The sequence below is a fragment of the Brachycentrus maculatus genome, unplaced genomic scaffold (genome assembly GCF_059751285.1).
Source record: "Brachycentrus maculatus isolate JH-2025_06_01 unplaced genomic scaffold, ASM5975128v1 h1tg000061l, whole genome shotgun sequence".
In the NCBI taxonomy this organism is placed as follows: Eukaryota; Metazoa; Arthropoda; class Insecta; order Trichoptera; family Brachycentridae; genus Brachycentrus; species Brachycentrus maculatus.
Genome location: NW_028280815.1, coordinates 1,623,648 through 1,640,820, shown reverse-complemented (window position 1 = coordinate 1,640,820; position 17,173 = coordinate 1,623,648). Strand labels below are relative to the sequence as shown.

Here is a 17,173-nt window from a genome sequence, read left to right as displayed (position 1 = left end):
ATTTTTACCAGAATATGAAAACATCAAGTTTTCAAAACTAGTCGTATATATAAATAAAACTCATTGTTACGGACAGATCGCACACCCCGTGCGGCGGCCCTGAAAAAGAATTCCAGGCGCCTGGCGGCGAGCGAAGCGGTCGCCCGTCGGAATGCGGCCCGAAGAAGGGCCTCTATGGATTCTACCGATTTCTCATGTATTTACAGAATGTATTAGATATAAGAAAGAATAAGACAATGTATTAAATGCGCCTAGATAATAAGTAGTATAAATAGATTACTGATATAAGATAGGATAAAATAACTTGTAAAGATAAATAAAGATTTGTAAAGATTATAAAGAACTGTTGGAACGGCACCGGTACGGTATGAAAGTGTAGCCCGTCCGGTGCCCATTAGAGAGAGACAGAGATATGGCTGTCTCTCTCCCCCGGCCGCTGATTGGCTGTACTTTCCCACTGTCGGGCGGTACGCGATCACGGCCGGGTATATAGAGGGCGTATTTTTTAATAATAAACCAGTTCTGGTGTGACTGTTGAAACCTGTGTTTCATTTCTCCGCTCCCGCTCCTTGGACTACTCGCCGCGCCGCCAGCCTGGACCGCTTCGCCTCATTATACCGATTCACGGACCAGTTTCGGAAAGCCCTTATCAGGGCTATTGAGGTTGACTTGTCGGTCCAGTGCCCGCTCTTCCCGGCTCATACATCCATTCACCTCCGTCCGTATCCAGCTTACTCGGTAACTCGGTACGGCGGGGCCGTCTGGAACGTCACCCCTTACAACGGTGGCATAGTTGGGAGATTCCGAAGAAGGCCAGGCGTGTACATTTTTGAGAGTCATCGCACGTAACCCACGCCGGTTACACTCATTAAAGTGGTGTATTCAAGAGTTTAATTTTTTTTTAATAATCAAAATGTCATTCCACAAAGTTAATGCCGAATCAATAAATAATATAATTATATCTCTATACTTTTTTCTCCAAACATCTGTTTTGATGACTTTTGTATATGAAACTCGAAATTTTGAGAGTCATCGCACGTAACCCACGCCGGTTACATTTTGGTCCTTCGAGCCGGATCCTTCTACGCAGTCTCCAGCTACGATGCCTGCATCCCTGAGGTCGGGACGCAACGTCGCCATGGAGCCCGAAGAGCAGCGCCGTGAGGAGGGTCGGGACTCGGTCAGTTCAGTCCGAACTGATGCGAGTAGCGACTTGCGCCGCCAGATGGCGGAGCTAGCCGCTAGCAGCGAGAGGCAGTTCCAGCAACTCCGTGAGCTCCTGTCACAGTGGACAGCAGCTAACGTAAGCTCCCCAGGGGGGGAGGTTATCGCGGGTGGCGTCACAGTTTCGGCGCCCCGCACGGAAAGACTCATGGAGGAGTCACGACCGGGTGTCGAACAATCCACCCACCTACGAACGCGGCAAGACGACGCCGCCAATCAGCCCAGAAGGGAATTCAGGACATCGGCCGCAGCTCTACCGGTTCCGGTGTTGGATCCGGAACCTACGCGATTCGCTGGGGAATCGCGGGACGAACTGACCGGCCACAGAGGAGAAGCGCCCGGGGGACATGGCCCGGCGCCTACTGGCAACGCGGAGCCGAGGCGTATGGAAACCTCTGGCTTGCGTTGGCGCGCACCGGACGAACGCGATCGCTACCCGGTACGCGAATGGGTCGACAGAGCTCGACCGGACGAACGGCACCGCAGAGATGACGGAAGAGCAATCTACGCGGAGCCCTCACCCCGAGGCGGGGACTACTTTCGATGGTCGGGGCAGCCGCCGGAGTTGCCCAAGTTCAGCGGAGACCCGAGGGAATGGCGCCGCTTCAACGCGGCATATCTCCAATCTACTGAGAGATGGGGGATAGGGGACGCTGACAACATCGGAAGATTGGCGCGCGCACTGGAAGGGCGTGCGCGTCACATGGTAGCAGGCCTGCTACTGTATCCGCGCAACGTGTCGGAAATATTGCGGACGCTGGAGGACGCCTTCGGCAGCCCGACACTCATCATCGCGCAGATACTGGAAGACGCCCGGAGGATGCCGAGTCTCGCCGACCACCCCGCGGACGAAGCAGTCGTGGATTTTGCGGTTTCGATACGCAACGTCATCACCACCGTGGACGGGATGGACGCTTGCTATCTCGACAACCCGCAGCTGCTAGCGGAGATGGTTGCCAAGATGCCGACGCAACTCCGGTGGGATTGGTTCCGCGATCGCCGCCGCGAGACGAGGAGCAGTATCTACGATCTCGCCGCTTGGCTTGACGAGATCACCGCCGGCATCACGCGCCACGGAGGTCTGTTCAGAATGGTGGCGAGGAACAGAGACAAGGAGCGCGCGGGTCAGCGCGACAAGTGCGCCGAGCCCGCCCGCCGCGAGAACGCTCGACGCGTCGAGCCGAGGTATCACGTGTTTGCGACGCGCGACACAACAAGTGATAAGGAATGCGTATTTTGTAAGGCCAACGGGCATAACATACGCCGATGCAAACGGTTCGAGAAGAAAACCGTGGATGACCGCTGGGACTTTGTGCGGTCGTCCAAACTGTGTTACCAGTGTTTGGAATCAGGGCACAAGGTGCCAACTTGTGAAGCGAGAAGTTGTGATGTATGCGGAAAACACCACAATAGGATCCTGCACTCCTTCCGCACGGACAGTGTTGTGGAAGATGAAAGTGAGGACGCTGTGGACAGTGCGCAGGTGTTGTGGATAAATGACGGTGAGGTCCCGGTCACCTTCAAAGTGTTGCCGATCACTCTGAAGGGACCACGGGGGACCGCAAAAGTGTTCGCCTTGATGGACGAGGCTGCATCTGTAACCCTCCTGGAGGAGGGCGTCGCCCGCGCAATTGGTGCTACAGGGATAGCCGAGAATCTGATAATCAAAGGCGCGTGTGGACGAGGCAACACATACAGGTCACAGCGTGTAACGGTGACTTTGGAAAGTGAACAAAACGGGGAATTCGAGATCAGGGCGAGGACCATTAAGGACTTGGATCTTGTTCGTGAAGGTGGCGCGCTCGCGCAGACCGGAGGCGTTATCAAGCCGCAGTTGCTTATCGGCCTCGACAACGCGTCTCTAATGTTCCCGATCGACACCCCAGTGCTTCAAAGGGACGGTCAGCTGACTATAGTGACCGCACTGGGACCGGTCACGTACGGACGCCCCAAAGTGAAGGGGAATGACTCCGCGAGCGGAGTACTACAGGCGCAAATGTGCGCAATCGACTCCTTGGGAGTATCAAAGGAAAGAAGCCGCGCGGCGAATACGCGTGCAAGAACAGCGAAGGCTACCACGCAGCGACCGCCTAATCATGGGAAGGCGGGGACGCTGCGGGCCCGAGACGATTTGCCGCCTGATGCGGTTCCGATGGGAAATCCGGAGCGACTCTCGGACAAGTCGCGGCCCGGTAGCACACTTCATACGGTTCCGACGGGAAGTTCGGAACCAAGGCGACTCACAGAAGGGTCGTGGCCTGACGGCCAGGAAACTTATGCAGTTCCGACGGGTAGTTCGGAACCAATGCGACTCGCAGAGGGGTCGTGGCCTGACGGCCAGGAAACTTATGCAGTTCCGACGGGTAGTTCGGAACCAATGCGACTCGCAGAGGGGTCGTGGCCTGACGGCCAGGAAACTTATGCGGTTCCGACGGGTAGTTTGGAACCAAGGCGATATTAAGGAAAAGTCGCGGCCAGATGTCTCCACCTGAATGATTGCGGCTGGATGACTCATGGCCACACATGGATGCTGCCGGGTGATCACAAGCACGTGACGCGGAGCATCACTTCAAGCCCAGGCGATTCTAGCCTGGCATATGTAATGCGGTTCCGACGGGAAGTTCGGAGCTTAGGCGACTTAGGAAACTCAAGACAAGTCGCAGCCAGATGTCTCCGCCCGAATGGTTGCGGCCGGACGACTCTGGCAAGGATGCTGCCGGGTGATCACAAAGATGTGACGCGGAGCATCAATTCAAGCCCAGGTGACGCTTGCCTGGCACTCGCGGTTCCGGTGAGGATTCTGGAACTTAGGCGACTTAGGAAACTAAGATAAGTCGCAGCCAGACGTCTCCGCCCAAACGAGGTTGCGGCCGGATGACTCTGGCATGGATGCTGCCGGGTGATCACTATATGTACGTGACGCGGAGCATCACTTCAAAGTCCAGGCGACGCCAGCCTGGCCCCTGCGGTTCCGGTGGGAATACCGGAGCTTAGGCGACTTAGGAAACTCAGGATAAGTCGCAGCCAGACGTCTCCACCCGAACGATTGCGGCTGGACGACTCTGGTCGTACGAAGATGCTGCCGGGTGATCACAAGGATGTGACGCGGAGCATCAATTGAAGCCCAGGCGACGCCAGCCTGGCACATGCGGTTCCGGTGAGAATTCCGGAACTTAGGCGACTTAGGACAAGTCGTAGCCGGACGTCTCCGCCCGAACAAGGTTGCGGCCGGATGACTCTGGTAAGGATGCTGGGGAATCAAGGCGACTTCACGAAGGACGAGTCGCAGCCAAACGTCTCCGCCCGATTATGGATGTGGCCGGATGACTTTGGCCGTACAAGGATGCTGCCGGGTGATCACATGATGTGACGCGGAGCATCAACTCAAGCCCAGGCGATGCCAGCCTGGCAAATGTAATATGGAAACCAAGGCGACTTAGATGACAAGTCGCAGCCAGATGTCTCCGCCCGAGTATGGATGCGGCCGGATGACTCTGGAAGGATGACAAGGATGCTGATCACTGGACGTGACGCGAAGCATCACCTCAAGCCCAGACTTCTCCAGTCTGGCGTTGTGACCCGGAAGGCGACTCCATCAGGGCGAGTCGCGGCCTGGTGTCTCTGGTGACGCGAGGATGCTGCCGAGAGACCACGCTGAACGGGCCACAATCATCACCATCGGCGTGATAAGGGAGAAGAACGTGCAATCCGTCCCAGGAATTCAGGTGCAGACTAGCTGCACGGGGGGAGTGTTACGGACAGATCGCACACCCCGTGCGGCGGCCCTGAAAAAGAATTCCAGGCGCCTGGCGGCGAGCGAAGCGGTCGCCCGTCGGAATGCGGCCCGAAGAAGGGCCTCTATGGATTCTACCGATTTCTCATGTATTTACAGAATGTATTAGATATAAGAAAGAATAAGACAATGTATTAAATGCGCCTAGATAATAAGTAGTATAAATAGATTACTGATATAAGATAGGATAAAATAACTTGTAAAGATAAATAAAGATTTGTAAAGATTATAAAGAACTGTTGGAACGGCACCGGTACGGTATGAAAGTGTAGCCCGTCCGGTGCCCATTAGAGAGAGACAGAGATATGGCTGTCTCTCTCCCCCGGCCGCTGATTGGCTGTACTTTCCCACTGTCGGGCGGTACGCGATCACGGCCGGGTATATAGAGGGCGTATTTTTTAATAATAAACCAGTTCTGGTGTGACTGTTGAAACCTGTGTTTCATTTCTCCGCTCCCGCTCCTTGGACTACTCGCCGCGCCGCCAGCCTGGACCGCTTCGCCTCATTATACCGATTCACGGACCAGTTTCGGAAAGCCCTTATCAGGGCTATTGAGGTTGACTTGTCGGTCCAGTGCCCGCTCTTCCCGGCTCATACATCCATTCACCTCCGTCCGTATCCAGCTTACTCGGTAACTCGGTACGGCGGGGCCGTCTGGAACGTCACCCCTTACAACGGTGGCATAGTTGGGAGATTCCGAAGAAGGCCAGGCGTGTACATTTTTGAGAGTCATCGCACGTAACCCACGCCGGTTACACTCATTAAAGTGGTGTATTCAAGAGTTTAATTTTTTTTTAATAATCAAAATGTCATTCCACAAAGTTAATGCCGAATCAATAAATAATATAATTATATCTCTATACTTTTTTCTCCAAACATCTGTTTTGATGACTTTTGTATATGAAACTCGAATAAAAAATCCTGAGAATTGCAGGCTAACTCATTGCAACTATAGTAAACAGTGGTTTAAAATTCCTTACAAAGTCCAATTAAGAGAAAATTCCAAAACTAAATACATGTATTTTTATTATTCCTTTTGCCTCAAAACTCTGTTACCTAGAAAATTTACTGTAAACAAGTTTCACTTTAAACCTTTCATATTTCATTAAAATAAAAAATAAACTAAGAATAATATTTTTAATGATTTATTGTATTACAAAATACACAACGCTTAGATTAAATATACAATTGTAACTTAAATAAATAAAAAAGTACCAATTTCAGCTTATGTGTTTAATTCAATAATAACAGATTTTAACAGCTTCGCTGCCAACTGCTAAGCAACACGCCAAACCTAAATCTGGCGGCAAACTGAGTCAAAGAAATATTAGGGTGCAAGTCCATACAAGTGCGGAGTTGGCACCCCGCTTGCACTCCTTACTCCGCACATGAAGGGGTTGGCAGCCAAGCTGTTAAAAGGTCTTATAGTTGTTCAGGGAAATTTTAGAAACCGCAACAGCTTGGAGATAAATACCTTGACAATGAATACAAAGTTGGGTATATTAGTTAAGTAAGAGTCAACTCCCGGTAAGTGTCGCAGACTATGAGTCAGAGTTTCTGGGTTCGATCTTACTCTGCCTAATAAAAAGGTTTCAGAAAAAAGGTCACTATTTCCACAAGGCACTATTAGATGCCCATTGTTATTAAACACATCAATTCAATTATTAGCAGCAGACATTTTAGCAGCTCTTTGCCTGTTTTGTGCAAATTCGACATGGCTCTGTGCTATTCTGTAACTGATGGTACCCGGCCTTACAAGGTTGCTAATCAAAGCACGGTGATAGCATTTTAACAGAGAGAAGTCTAACTCTGCTGGGTGAAGATAGTTTTCAATATTGTAACATAACATATCTTCGGGGCAATCGAGAGCCCTCAGGCAAGCCGCATACTCTGACCAAACTAGCTTCCTCCATTTGTTATTGTGCTTTTGGGCTAACGGAACTAATATACAAGATGCGAATGTCGGATCTCCATAGCTTACGGCTTGAAATTGATCCACCAATTGTGTATACAAGTCTTGGAAATTGTTGATTCCTAATAAACTCTTGTCAAAGTTAAATTTATTGGAAGAAGATGATAGTTCAATGTCAAAAATTATCCTCATGCATTTATGTAAAAGTGGTTGTACAGACTTGTCTAAAAATAGCGAATTGTCACATAGAAAAACACATGACAATCTGCAGAATCTATCCGTTAAACCGATTTCATTTGTTATTTCTGGAAAGTATAACTCGGAAACAAGAATCCATTCCAAAGAACAAATGACGATATTCTTTACAATCTCTTCTTTAGTTTGCAAAATAGATTTGGAATCTTCCGGATCTTGGCTTTTCGTATACAAACCGAGTATCGGCAGGAACATCCAATCTCTGGGCAGTATTTTCTGATCCCAGTTTGATACCGTTAAAGACGATATCTCAGCGGGAAGTGTGAGTTGTAAAACAGCGGAATAACATTGATATATGGAATCGAGATGGTTCAAAATATTGTCAGTCTCAGATATATTTAAGTTGGTTAACAGACGATCGGTTGTAAACCAAGCTTTGTTGAAAACAATGTGCTGTAGAATTAATTCTAATTGATTTTTGTATTCCGGACTAAGGATGTACGTAAGCTTAAATGCAAAATTATAAAAAACCTCTTTTTCAGCATCTGAGAAACTGAGTTTTGCTGAAAAACAAATACAGTTGCATAAAATATCTAATTCTATTTTAGAGAACCAATTGTCGGAGAAATTTAACTGTCCCGATGTGCTGATTCTTGTGATATATTGAAACATATTTGCGTGACGTACAAAGTCAAAAGATAAATCTTTATCTTTCGACGTATAAATGTATTTTGAGAGAGAAGAAATAAACGCAATTGGAGAAAGTGCAGTTAATGTAGGAAGTAAATTTTGTGAATTTGTAATAACAGAACTACTCAAATCTGGAATACTCGATTCCTTTTTTTCTTTATGAGAGTCGATTGTGGATAAAAGATTTGAGCATTCAATCATTTTAGAAGTTATCTTTGCAAATCCTTCAGAATGTATCATTTTTCTTACACAGCTATTCAACATATCAATATTATCGGACACTTTATCATAATCTAACTGAAGCGTGAGATTTAAGTAAATAAATAACGCAGATAAAGACTTGAGATGTCCGGCTGTAAATAGTTCTAAGGAACACACTTGAGATGTCCATTTCTGGGCTCCTAATATGAAAAGTTTGTGAAAATCGCCAATAAGGTTGAAATTGAGTGGCTCAGATGTTTGCGAAGCAGCTAGCCTCGCATTGGTGAGCAAAGTTATCAACGCCGCCGCATGAGAATGCATTATGACAGGAAAAGACAATGTGATATCTGTGCCTCTTACGTGATTATCGAGAACTTTTAAGAGAACACTTCTTATGTTCACTAGTTCAGACAAACCAAATCCGTAACTTAAAATACACGACCAAAGATAAAAAGACTCTATTTGGATTTTTAATGTGAGAACGTTCTCGGCAATAGTGTTTCCTATATAGTTTAGAAGGCATTCGATAATATTATACTTTGAATAACATAATTCTGCAATATTTTTTGATTGTGAAACCAAGATACGTATAAATTTTAATGAATTCAAAATTAGTTTTCGACTATCCGTATTGGCTGGAGTACTCGACATATATTTAGGAATATAATTTGTGAAAATACATTCTATAAGGCCGGGGGCGTTGAATACGGCGTCGACATTTTCCAGAGTACCTCTCGCAATTCTTGTAAGGATTTCTAAGCAATACTCGACGCATGTATGTGTAGGCTTTACAGTTGATAAAATATATCTAATGCGTGTTAAGACATCTGTTCTTATTGCCCCACTGACGAGATCTAAGTCTACGAGATGGAAATCCTTTAGTTCGGAGACATCCGAGTCGGTGTCTTCATTTTCAAACTTCTTAGAAATAAGCCGCGGTTGTAGCAGTCCATTTTCTGATCCGAGCAAAAAATCTAAGCATGCCTCGTCTACCCGATTGTAGAACATATTTCTCAAAGCTCTCAGCGTGGGTTCGAGGATGATAGATATATTTTCATCTAATGCAAAGCGGAGAACGAAGTATATCTTCGTAATGGGTATGTTGATCACGTCTTTGTAAATGCCGATGCTGTTATATTCGAGAATGCCAGCGATGGAATTGAGGGAAAGGGCTCTCTGTTGCGTCACCGTAGATCGAGTGAGCTCGAATAGTTCATTCAAGGAATACCCTGGTCTATGGGGATCGGCGCCATGGTGGAAAAGAGTCTTAGTTTCTTCCGTGTAATCCATGGTGTAAGGTAACAAATATCCCTTGAAATCGAACCTAGCTTCGTAAGGTTTATCTGTCGGCTTGTTTACACCAACCGTCTCCATATTTTTGATCCATTGAAGCTTGTCTCTTTCCAGCGTATCAAAATGAATCCATTTCGGCAAGTGAGGATGCGTAATAATTTCGTTTTCAGCGAGATCACTAAATTCATCAGTGATACTGATTTCGACCTTTGGCGTGACTTCTTCCTTTACTATATTGGTTGGCTTTTTTCCTTTTTTTCTCAACGATTTGATATAATCTAGCAGTCCGGGGTCGAGCATAGCCGCAAGTTTCTCCTTTTCTTCCATTATCTGTTGTTCAGTCATCCCCCGAAGAAGAGAAACGTTTTCTCTGTGAATTGATGCGGCATCTTGTCCTTGTAAAATGACACTTTGTTGTAAATCAGTCTGGCTTGTTGTATCCATCTGCTCATCATTCAATGGACTAGTATTTTTGGTTACAGTTTCATCGACTTCCATTTTAATTTTACGCTTACTTTGTTGCGCGAAAATACTCTTGGATCCGGAAGGGATAGATTTATCTCTTTTTTTTACAGCTGGAAATCCGCTCGCTGTCGTCACCTGTTTTCTTTCAGAACGTGTCTCTGTGTGATCGAGATTTTTTTCTACAATTTCTCCTAAAAGAGAAGGAATGATTTGCGGATAGTAAACTTTATCATCTTCTATCACATCTTTCTTCATTTCCGAATCTTCGAAATCCTTTTCGATCACGTCTCCGAGTACTGTCGGATTATCGCTGAAAGTGACTTTAGGACTTGACTTGATCCCTTTGTTTTCGGCGTACTTTGATTGCTTCGGGGAGCTTTCGGCCGGCTGCTCCGACTTGTGTTTTCTCAAGTTGACCACTTTGGCCGAGGGCTCGAGATCTTTATTTTTTTCCTTTTCGGCAAGATAGGCCTCTTGCATCGCGAGAATATCATCCTCAGTCTCTCCTGGCTGCGGTCTGATGAACATCTTGAGGTTATGGGTAAAATTTTATTATAGGTTATCTTGAGTTTTTCTTTAAAGAAATGACACCGCAAAAAATTGCGCAAGTGAATTTGGTTGTAACGAAAGTTGAAAATGTACGTTTTCAATTTAATAAATTATTCAACTAAAAATACTGAAGATTACAAAAAATAACAAACACCGGAACGAAGCCACAGACTAACTAATTTATATAAACGAAGCATCGAAACGTCAAAACCCGAATGAATGTCTTGTAAATGAATTTATCTATGAAAATGATTTTTCTTATTCTTCTGCTTCCATAATTATTTGTACCTACCTACTTATGATAAAAGGAATATCTACATTATTATCCACTATCAGGCAATACCAGCAATGGAACTGTCGAAAAATGACAGCTGTCAGTGCCAAAGTTTACAAACAAAAATAGTATTTTTTATGGTTTAATACCTCTGATTCATAATTTATTTATTTAAAGAAATTACAAATATTTTTAGTTATCGTAGGCAATCGATAAATCATTTAAAATGAAAACATCCCATACAAAACGTAAATTTCAAATCGAGAATTTTAGCACAGGGGAGAAGATTGTGCTATTAGATTTAATTACCAAATACAAAATAGTGTTACTTAAACCTAACGATGCTGTTTCTAATAAACGAAAGGAAAAAGGATGGTTGCGGATTGCGGACGAGTTTAATAAATATCCATTTGAATATAGGTAAGACAAAATATCTCATCAGTTTGTGTGCAAGGAAAGTGATCTATTGATGAATGTTAGCAAATCCAAGATTATGGTTTTTGAAAGAGAAGAATGCAGATCTGAATGTGAAATATTGGTAAACGGAGAGATTTTGGAACAGGTAGATGATTTCGTGTATTTGGGTAGTATGTTTTCTAGGGATGGAAAGATTGATAAAGACATAGAAAGGAGAATGAATGCTGGGAATAAAGTGAATGGTGCACTGAAATCAGTTATAGCAAATAAAAACCTATCAGCGGAAGCTAAACTGGCAGTGCACAACGGAGTCCTGGTTCCAACTCTAATGTATGGAAGTGAAACATGGAGTTGGCAAAAGAAGGATGAAAGTAGACTGAATGCAGTCGAAATGCGATCTCTCAGAAGAATGTGTAACAAAACGATGTATGATAGATGTGCGAATAGTGAAATAAGGAAGGAATGCAAAGCTGAGATAAGCATTATCGATAAAATTAAGAAAGGTGTGTTGAGATGGTTTGGACATGTAGAACGAATGAGTGAGGAAAGAACGGTAAAACAAATTTATGAGGCGAATGTTAGCGGGAAAAGAAGCAGAGGAAGACCGAGAAAAACATGGCCGGATCAGGTATGCCAAATACTTGAAAGTGGTCAGGTTAGGAGTCGTAACAATCGGCGGGTATGTATGAGGAGATGCATGAACGTGGAAGAGGCGAAGAATGTTTGCAAGGACAGAGTGGTGTGGCGCTCTATTCTCTCTGCCTACCCCTACTTTCTTTCTGCCTTTTATTAAGTCGCGCGATGTCGAATTGCTTATACACACTTACGAATCAATTAGAGAAATTAATGGCGGGCCTCTTGAGAAATCTGGCTTTCTAGCTTTAAGCCCACTATATTAAACCCTTTTTTTTAAAACATGGCGCGCCTGGACCTACGAAAATGATATGATATTGAAATATTTGTGCAAACAATAAGAAAACATATATTTTTTTTAAATCTCGTTTTGTTTCTATTTAAAACGCCGGTTAAATTTGGAGATTGAATGCTTAACTTTAAATAATATGAAAAAGTCTGTGAAAATGTATAAAATTAATATCTATGTATGGAATGTGAGCGGGAGAACAGAGCGAAGATGGCCGAAAAAGACTTGACACGATCAGATCAATCAGAACCTAAAATCTGGTGGTGTCAAAAGCCTGCATTAATCGGAGGGCATGTATTATGACTAGATGTATAGATGTGAAGGAAGCGAGGAGTATATGTCAGGACAGAAGAGTGTGGCATTCCATCCTCTCTGCCTACCCCTGCGGAGAAAAGGCATGATGGTAGAAGTAGTAGTATATAGGCGAGCATTGTAAGAAATATTAATCATAAACTACTTTTTATACTATTACAAAGTCGTTGGATTGTAAAAAAATGTTATATTTGTTGTTGATATTTTCATATGCTTATTTAGCTCTCTGTTCACAAATTATCTTTAATTAATTCTAAATTTATTGCAGGACCGGCATAAGTTTGAAAAAGTGCTGGATAAGCCTAAAGAATATGTCACGGATTGCCAAGGATCCGATACTCCCATTTGAGAAAGGCGGAAGAAGTAACGAAGAAGGCACTTTGTTTGACAAACTCAACCATGTGCTAGCTATGTCAAAGAAAGAGATTTATAATAGGTAAAAATAAGACATTTTAATAAAACATTCGAGGGACTTACTTTCATTTTGAATAGAGAAATTTATTTAAGCCTTTCATTACAACCTTACTTTAGTACATAGTCAATTTTTAAAATAATGTATTGTCCAATGTCATATTAATAAAATGTGATCAATTTTCCTATATTTTCATAGGAATTTAGATCCTAATAGTGTTTTTTTGTTTTGTTATCATTAATGCATTGCTGGCGGTGGTTGGTAACTTTTACCTGTTTATGTACCTAATCATAACTGATTAAGCACTGCATATTTGTTTTCTTACTGGCAACCCTTTTTGCAGTGTGATTGCAACTAAATTCATGTTGTCCAGCTGATTCTCAGGGGCAATTAATTAGTTTTTATTCAGGGTGTGGTGAGCCAACCAGCTCTGACCATCGTAGACAAATGTACCGCAGACGAATGTGACGCTACCACGTTATCGCGGACGAGCTGACGTTATCGGAGGGCAAAGGACTGACAACTTAGAGTACATTCTCTTGCATGTGTTTTTGCCTATAATTTTCACTCATGAATTACACGAAATTATAGTAACTTCAAACATAATCCACTCACGAGTAGGCATAGGCTATGAAACTTATAAAGTTAAAGCCTGAGTAGGGAGATGATAAACGGTGTTGCATAAGTCGTAGCTAGATTTCAGAGTCACTTGGACGTTAGGTAATTTAAAAAAAAGAGTCCGTTCTCTTTTGTCCCCAGCCCCCGGAGTGACTAGGTCTACCTCCAGTTACCATTTTACCGCAAAGTCATTTCAATAAACTATGTAACATTCTAAGCGTAATGTAACATTATTTCTTTTACATAAATATAATGTAGTAATAACCATTCTATACCATTGTAAATATTGCTGAATACATGTGGGATCAAGTAGGTAACTGATTAATATAATTTAATCATCATCCTTTTTAAACGCAACCTTCTGAGAAAAAACGAATGATGGATGTGAGCGCATAATAATACGTGCAATCAATCTCCGTCCCCACAAGGGGAAACATAGAAATAAGACATGGCCTAGTAGAAGGCATCCGTCCTGGCTTTGTGTCTGTGGCTATAATCTGGGTGACTGTGTATGACTGAGATTGGGGAAGTCAAGACAGCACATGATAGGGAATTCAAGTTATGGTGTGAACCAACGTCCTCTTGACCAAACAGGGCATTTGAAAAAATAAAAAAATACACTATTTGTATCTTAAAATATGTTTGTCAAACTTTATAAAATTAAACAACTTTGTTTAAGCCACTTTTTTATTATAAGTACACTTTAATCTACCGGTTTCGACAAGAACCTTGTAATCATCAGGGTTTATTAAATTCTAAAACATTAAAATACTCATAATTAATTACAATCCCCTAGATAAAACTTCCACACACTCCGTAAAAAATCCTAAATGATTTTAATGTTTTAGAATTGAATAAACCCTGATGATGACAAGGTTCTTGTCGAAACCGGTAGGTTAAAGTGTACTAATAATAAAAAAGTGGTCAAAACAAAGTTGGGTAATTTTAAAAAGTTTATAAAATGTACCACAAAGTATCTGCGAAAAGCATTCGAGAAAATATGTTTGTTATTTTATTTTACATTGCAGAGCTGATTTAGCCGAGCAGTTGGAGGAAATTGAAGAAGATGGATCGGACGGTGATGAGTATAGATCAGATGATGAAAATATTACTATAATAATTAACGAAGTTACCCCTGAAAACTTTGTTTATGAAAGTGAACCAGAAAATTCAAATGAAGATGTTAGTAAAGAGAACTATTATATATTATTTTTTGACATCCCATCAAAGATGAAGAAAAATATGGAATATTATTTTTTGATATTTCATCAAAGAGGAAGAAGAATATGGAAGTCTGGGCATTTACGGGGCTGACGACCGTCATAGGCTGGTTTAAGTGATCACTTTACACACATGTAACATTCACCAATTTTACCCATTATTGACAACCACATTACCCAAATTCTTGGAAGTCCTATAATATATATAAACCAATTTAGAACATTGTTCTTGAATCACTGGAAATTCACTAGAGACCTCTATTGGTAAGATGAAAAGAAGCTTTTTATTGAGCAGAAGCTCTAGTATTAGTATGTGAGGTCCGAATCCTGGATTATAATCAGTGAGACACGCCAGAAAATATCATTTTCATTTTTATTACTTTTGCTTATAATTTGACCAGTTAATTTATTTACAACATTTTGAGTGTGTCCAAATACTTGTTCACAAATCTGCATTATCTCCAATTATGGGAGTTATTTTTCATATTATCATGTGACGAAAAATGTTTTCAAAAAATAATATGAAAAATAACTCCTATAATTGGAGATAATCCAGATTTGTGAACAAGTGTTTGGACACTACTTTACTATCATATTTGTAGATATGTATTCTAAAAGAAGCTAGATCACCCTACAGCTTACACACTCAAGAAAGTGGCAAAACCTGTGCTACTAATTGACGTTATTCCCAAAATGTGTTCATTAAGGTGGAGACTGACTGGAGCATTTCGTCATAACGTAACACGTTACGATGCGAGCATTTGTATTGTCAGTACAGCGAGCGGAGCGGTCCGTCCATGGTTTCGGATGCTCGCTGATGCTCACCGCGAGCGATGTTACGACAAAATGCTCCGGTCAGTCTCCACCTTTACTCAATTGTTTCTCGGTAATTAGGGATTAGGCTTCTAGAAATATTGCGCATATTATTTTAAGTTATGAAAATGAAAAAGTTGATTTCTTAAATATTTATGTATATATAAATATTTTTGACAATGACATTTGATGTTGGCAGTGATTATTTATATTCCAGTGTTATAAGTCTGGCACCGCCGCCGTGGTGAAATGGTTAGCGTATTTAGCTACCTAGCTGAAGATTCCGGGCCAATTCCCCAAGGGGAGGTTGAAAATAAATATTACTGATTTTACCCTAGACTGATCCGTAAAGCGCAGAAGTGATCACCTTGCCTTTATGATCAAGATAACATCACGTCAATACGATGAAGTGCCCTGTGCACCATTGGATGCGGATAAGGGTTAGAAGAAGAGTCATTAGTTTTATAAAATATTGCATTTATGGTTGTCAAGTCTGTTGTTTTAAGCAGAGAAAACTAAAATATGCTTAATTTATTATGTATTTTCATACTTATTTAATAGATACATTTTCTCCACAGTGCCAGAGGACAGGACTACAAATAAACTGGAAAACTTCTCCAGAAAATTATATTTCAAAATTATATCCGAGTCAAATGCAAAGAGAATATTACCCTAGTGATGTAAGAAAAGAAATAGTCGATGAAGAATTGAAATTCATGAAAGAGAAACGAGATATAGAAATGCAGATTTTGAAAAAAGAATTAGAAATCAAAGTGGAAATTTTTAAACAGGCAAAAAATGGTTTGTATGAATTATGTTGTTTTTTACCTAGAACAAATTGAAACGGCTAAAATCATTAGATAAAATACTCCAAACTAAATAATAGAGTTTAATGAGGATAATGAGCAATTACTGTGAACAATCCAACAATAGAAATGTTTGGTCCATTTTGACTATAATATTTAAGGGTTAACATTGAGTTTTCTAATAAAGGTGTTGTTTTTTCAGGATTGACGGAACTTTATTAACGAATTTATAAAAACTCGATTGTTCTTTTATATTTGCAATTGCTGGTAATATGGACGGATCTATTACTGCCTGGTTTACTACGCATGATACTTCAGTAGCTGGATACTGGGTAATGCCTATTCCGAATAATTCCGAATTAATTAATATACATATCTGTACAAAATATCGTAATTATAAAATTTTAATTTTATAGCTCCTTTTTTTTAAATAACTCTCCCTCCCCCGCTGACTTGGTTTTGTCTGACAAAATACCCATCGTTTAATTAACCCATCCGCTTATCAGTTTTTTTTCAAAATATGGATACAAAGACACTAATTGAATGTATCCCCGCAAGTAAAAAGGTTGCCCCGCCCAGAGGGGAGGTGATATGGTTTGTCAAACAATGAGGCGCTAATATGTTGCACCTGATAAAACGAGAACCAACATGGAAATAATCTCCATATGCAGAAAAAGGTAGCATGCACTCAACATATTGATTTTTGTGGTACAAATCAGTCCGACCAATCATAACGCTCGCGTGTTAAAAGTGTCAAAGGCGTTCAAATTCAACCGAGTTATAAATTAATATCTCATAAAATTTTAACTTTTACTGTTTACCAATAAATATGGTACATATAACTATTATGCACGTATTTGATCGTGTGTCTAGATCAGAAATGTGATAAATTAACTAAAAAAAATAACTCAATAGATAAAGATAAAGATTTTAGTTGATATTTCAATCAAAAGGATAATTCTATCCTTACAGGGACATCATGGTCAAGTGTCGTCAGTGAATTTGTATAAAAATTAAAAGAAATAATGCATTACAAAATGCTTTCTTTACTGATTTG

The 17,173-nt window shown here is 41.9% G+C and overlaps 2 protein-coding genes across 2 annotated transcripts; one reads left to right on the top strand and one right to left on the bottom strand.

The window, feature by feature from the left end:
- Nucleotides 1-6,148: 6,148 nt before the first annotated feature.
- Nucleotides 6,149-10,518, bottom strand: LOC148311550 (RNA polymerase II-associated protein 1). Its single transcript, XM_088256364.1, has one exon. The coding sequence runs from the start codon at nucleotides 10,299-10,301 to the stop codon at nucleotides 6,675-6,677; it is 3,627 nt and encodes a 1,208-aa protein (XP_088112490.1). The 5' UTR covers nucleotides 10,302-10,518; the 3' UTR covers nucleotides 6,149-6,674.
- Nucleotides 10,519-10,673: 155 nt separating this feature from the next.
- On the top strand, nucleotides 10,674-16,529 carry LOC148311549 (uncharacterized). Its single transcript, XM_088256362.1, has 5 exons — nucleotides 10,674-11,016; nucleotides 12,516-12,683; nucleotides 14,306-14,459; nucleotides 15,889-16,111; nucleotides 16,319-16,529. The coding sequence occupies exons 1-5, from the start codon at nucleotides 10,823-10,825 to the stop codon at nucleotides 16,336-16,338; spliced, it is 759 nt and encodes a 252-aa protein (XP_088112488.1). The 5' UTR covers nucleotides 10,674-10,822; the 3' UTR covers nucleotides 16,339-16,529.
- Nucleotides 16,530-17,173: the final 644 nt, after the last annotated feature.

Excerpts from the sequence above, each read along its gene's own strand:
- LOC148311550 (XM_088256364.1), bottom strand. The coding sequence starts at position 10,301 with ATGTTCATCAGACCGCAGCCAGGAGAGACTGAGGATGATATTCTCGCG.
- LOC148311549 (XM_088256362.1), top strand. The coding sequence starts at position 10,823 with ATGAAAACATCCCATACAAAACGTAAATTTCAAATCGAGAATTTTAGC. Across the intron at positions 11,017-12,515 it reads AAATATCCATTTGAATATAG|GACCGGCATAAGTTTGAAAA; the intron begins GTAAGACAAAAT and ends AATTTATTGCAG. Across the intron at positions 14,460-15,888 it reads CAGAAAATTCAAATGAAGAT|TGCCAGAGGACAGGACTACA; the intron begins GTTAGTAAAGAG and ends TTTTCTCCACAG.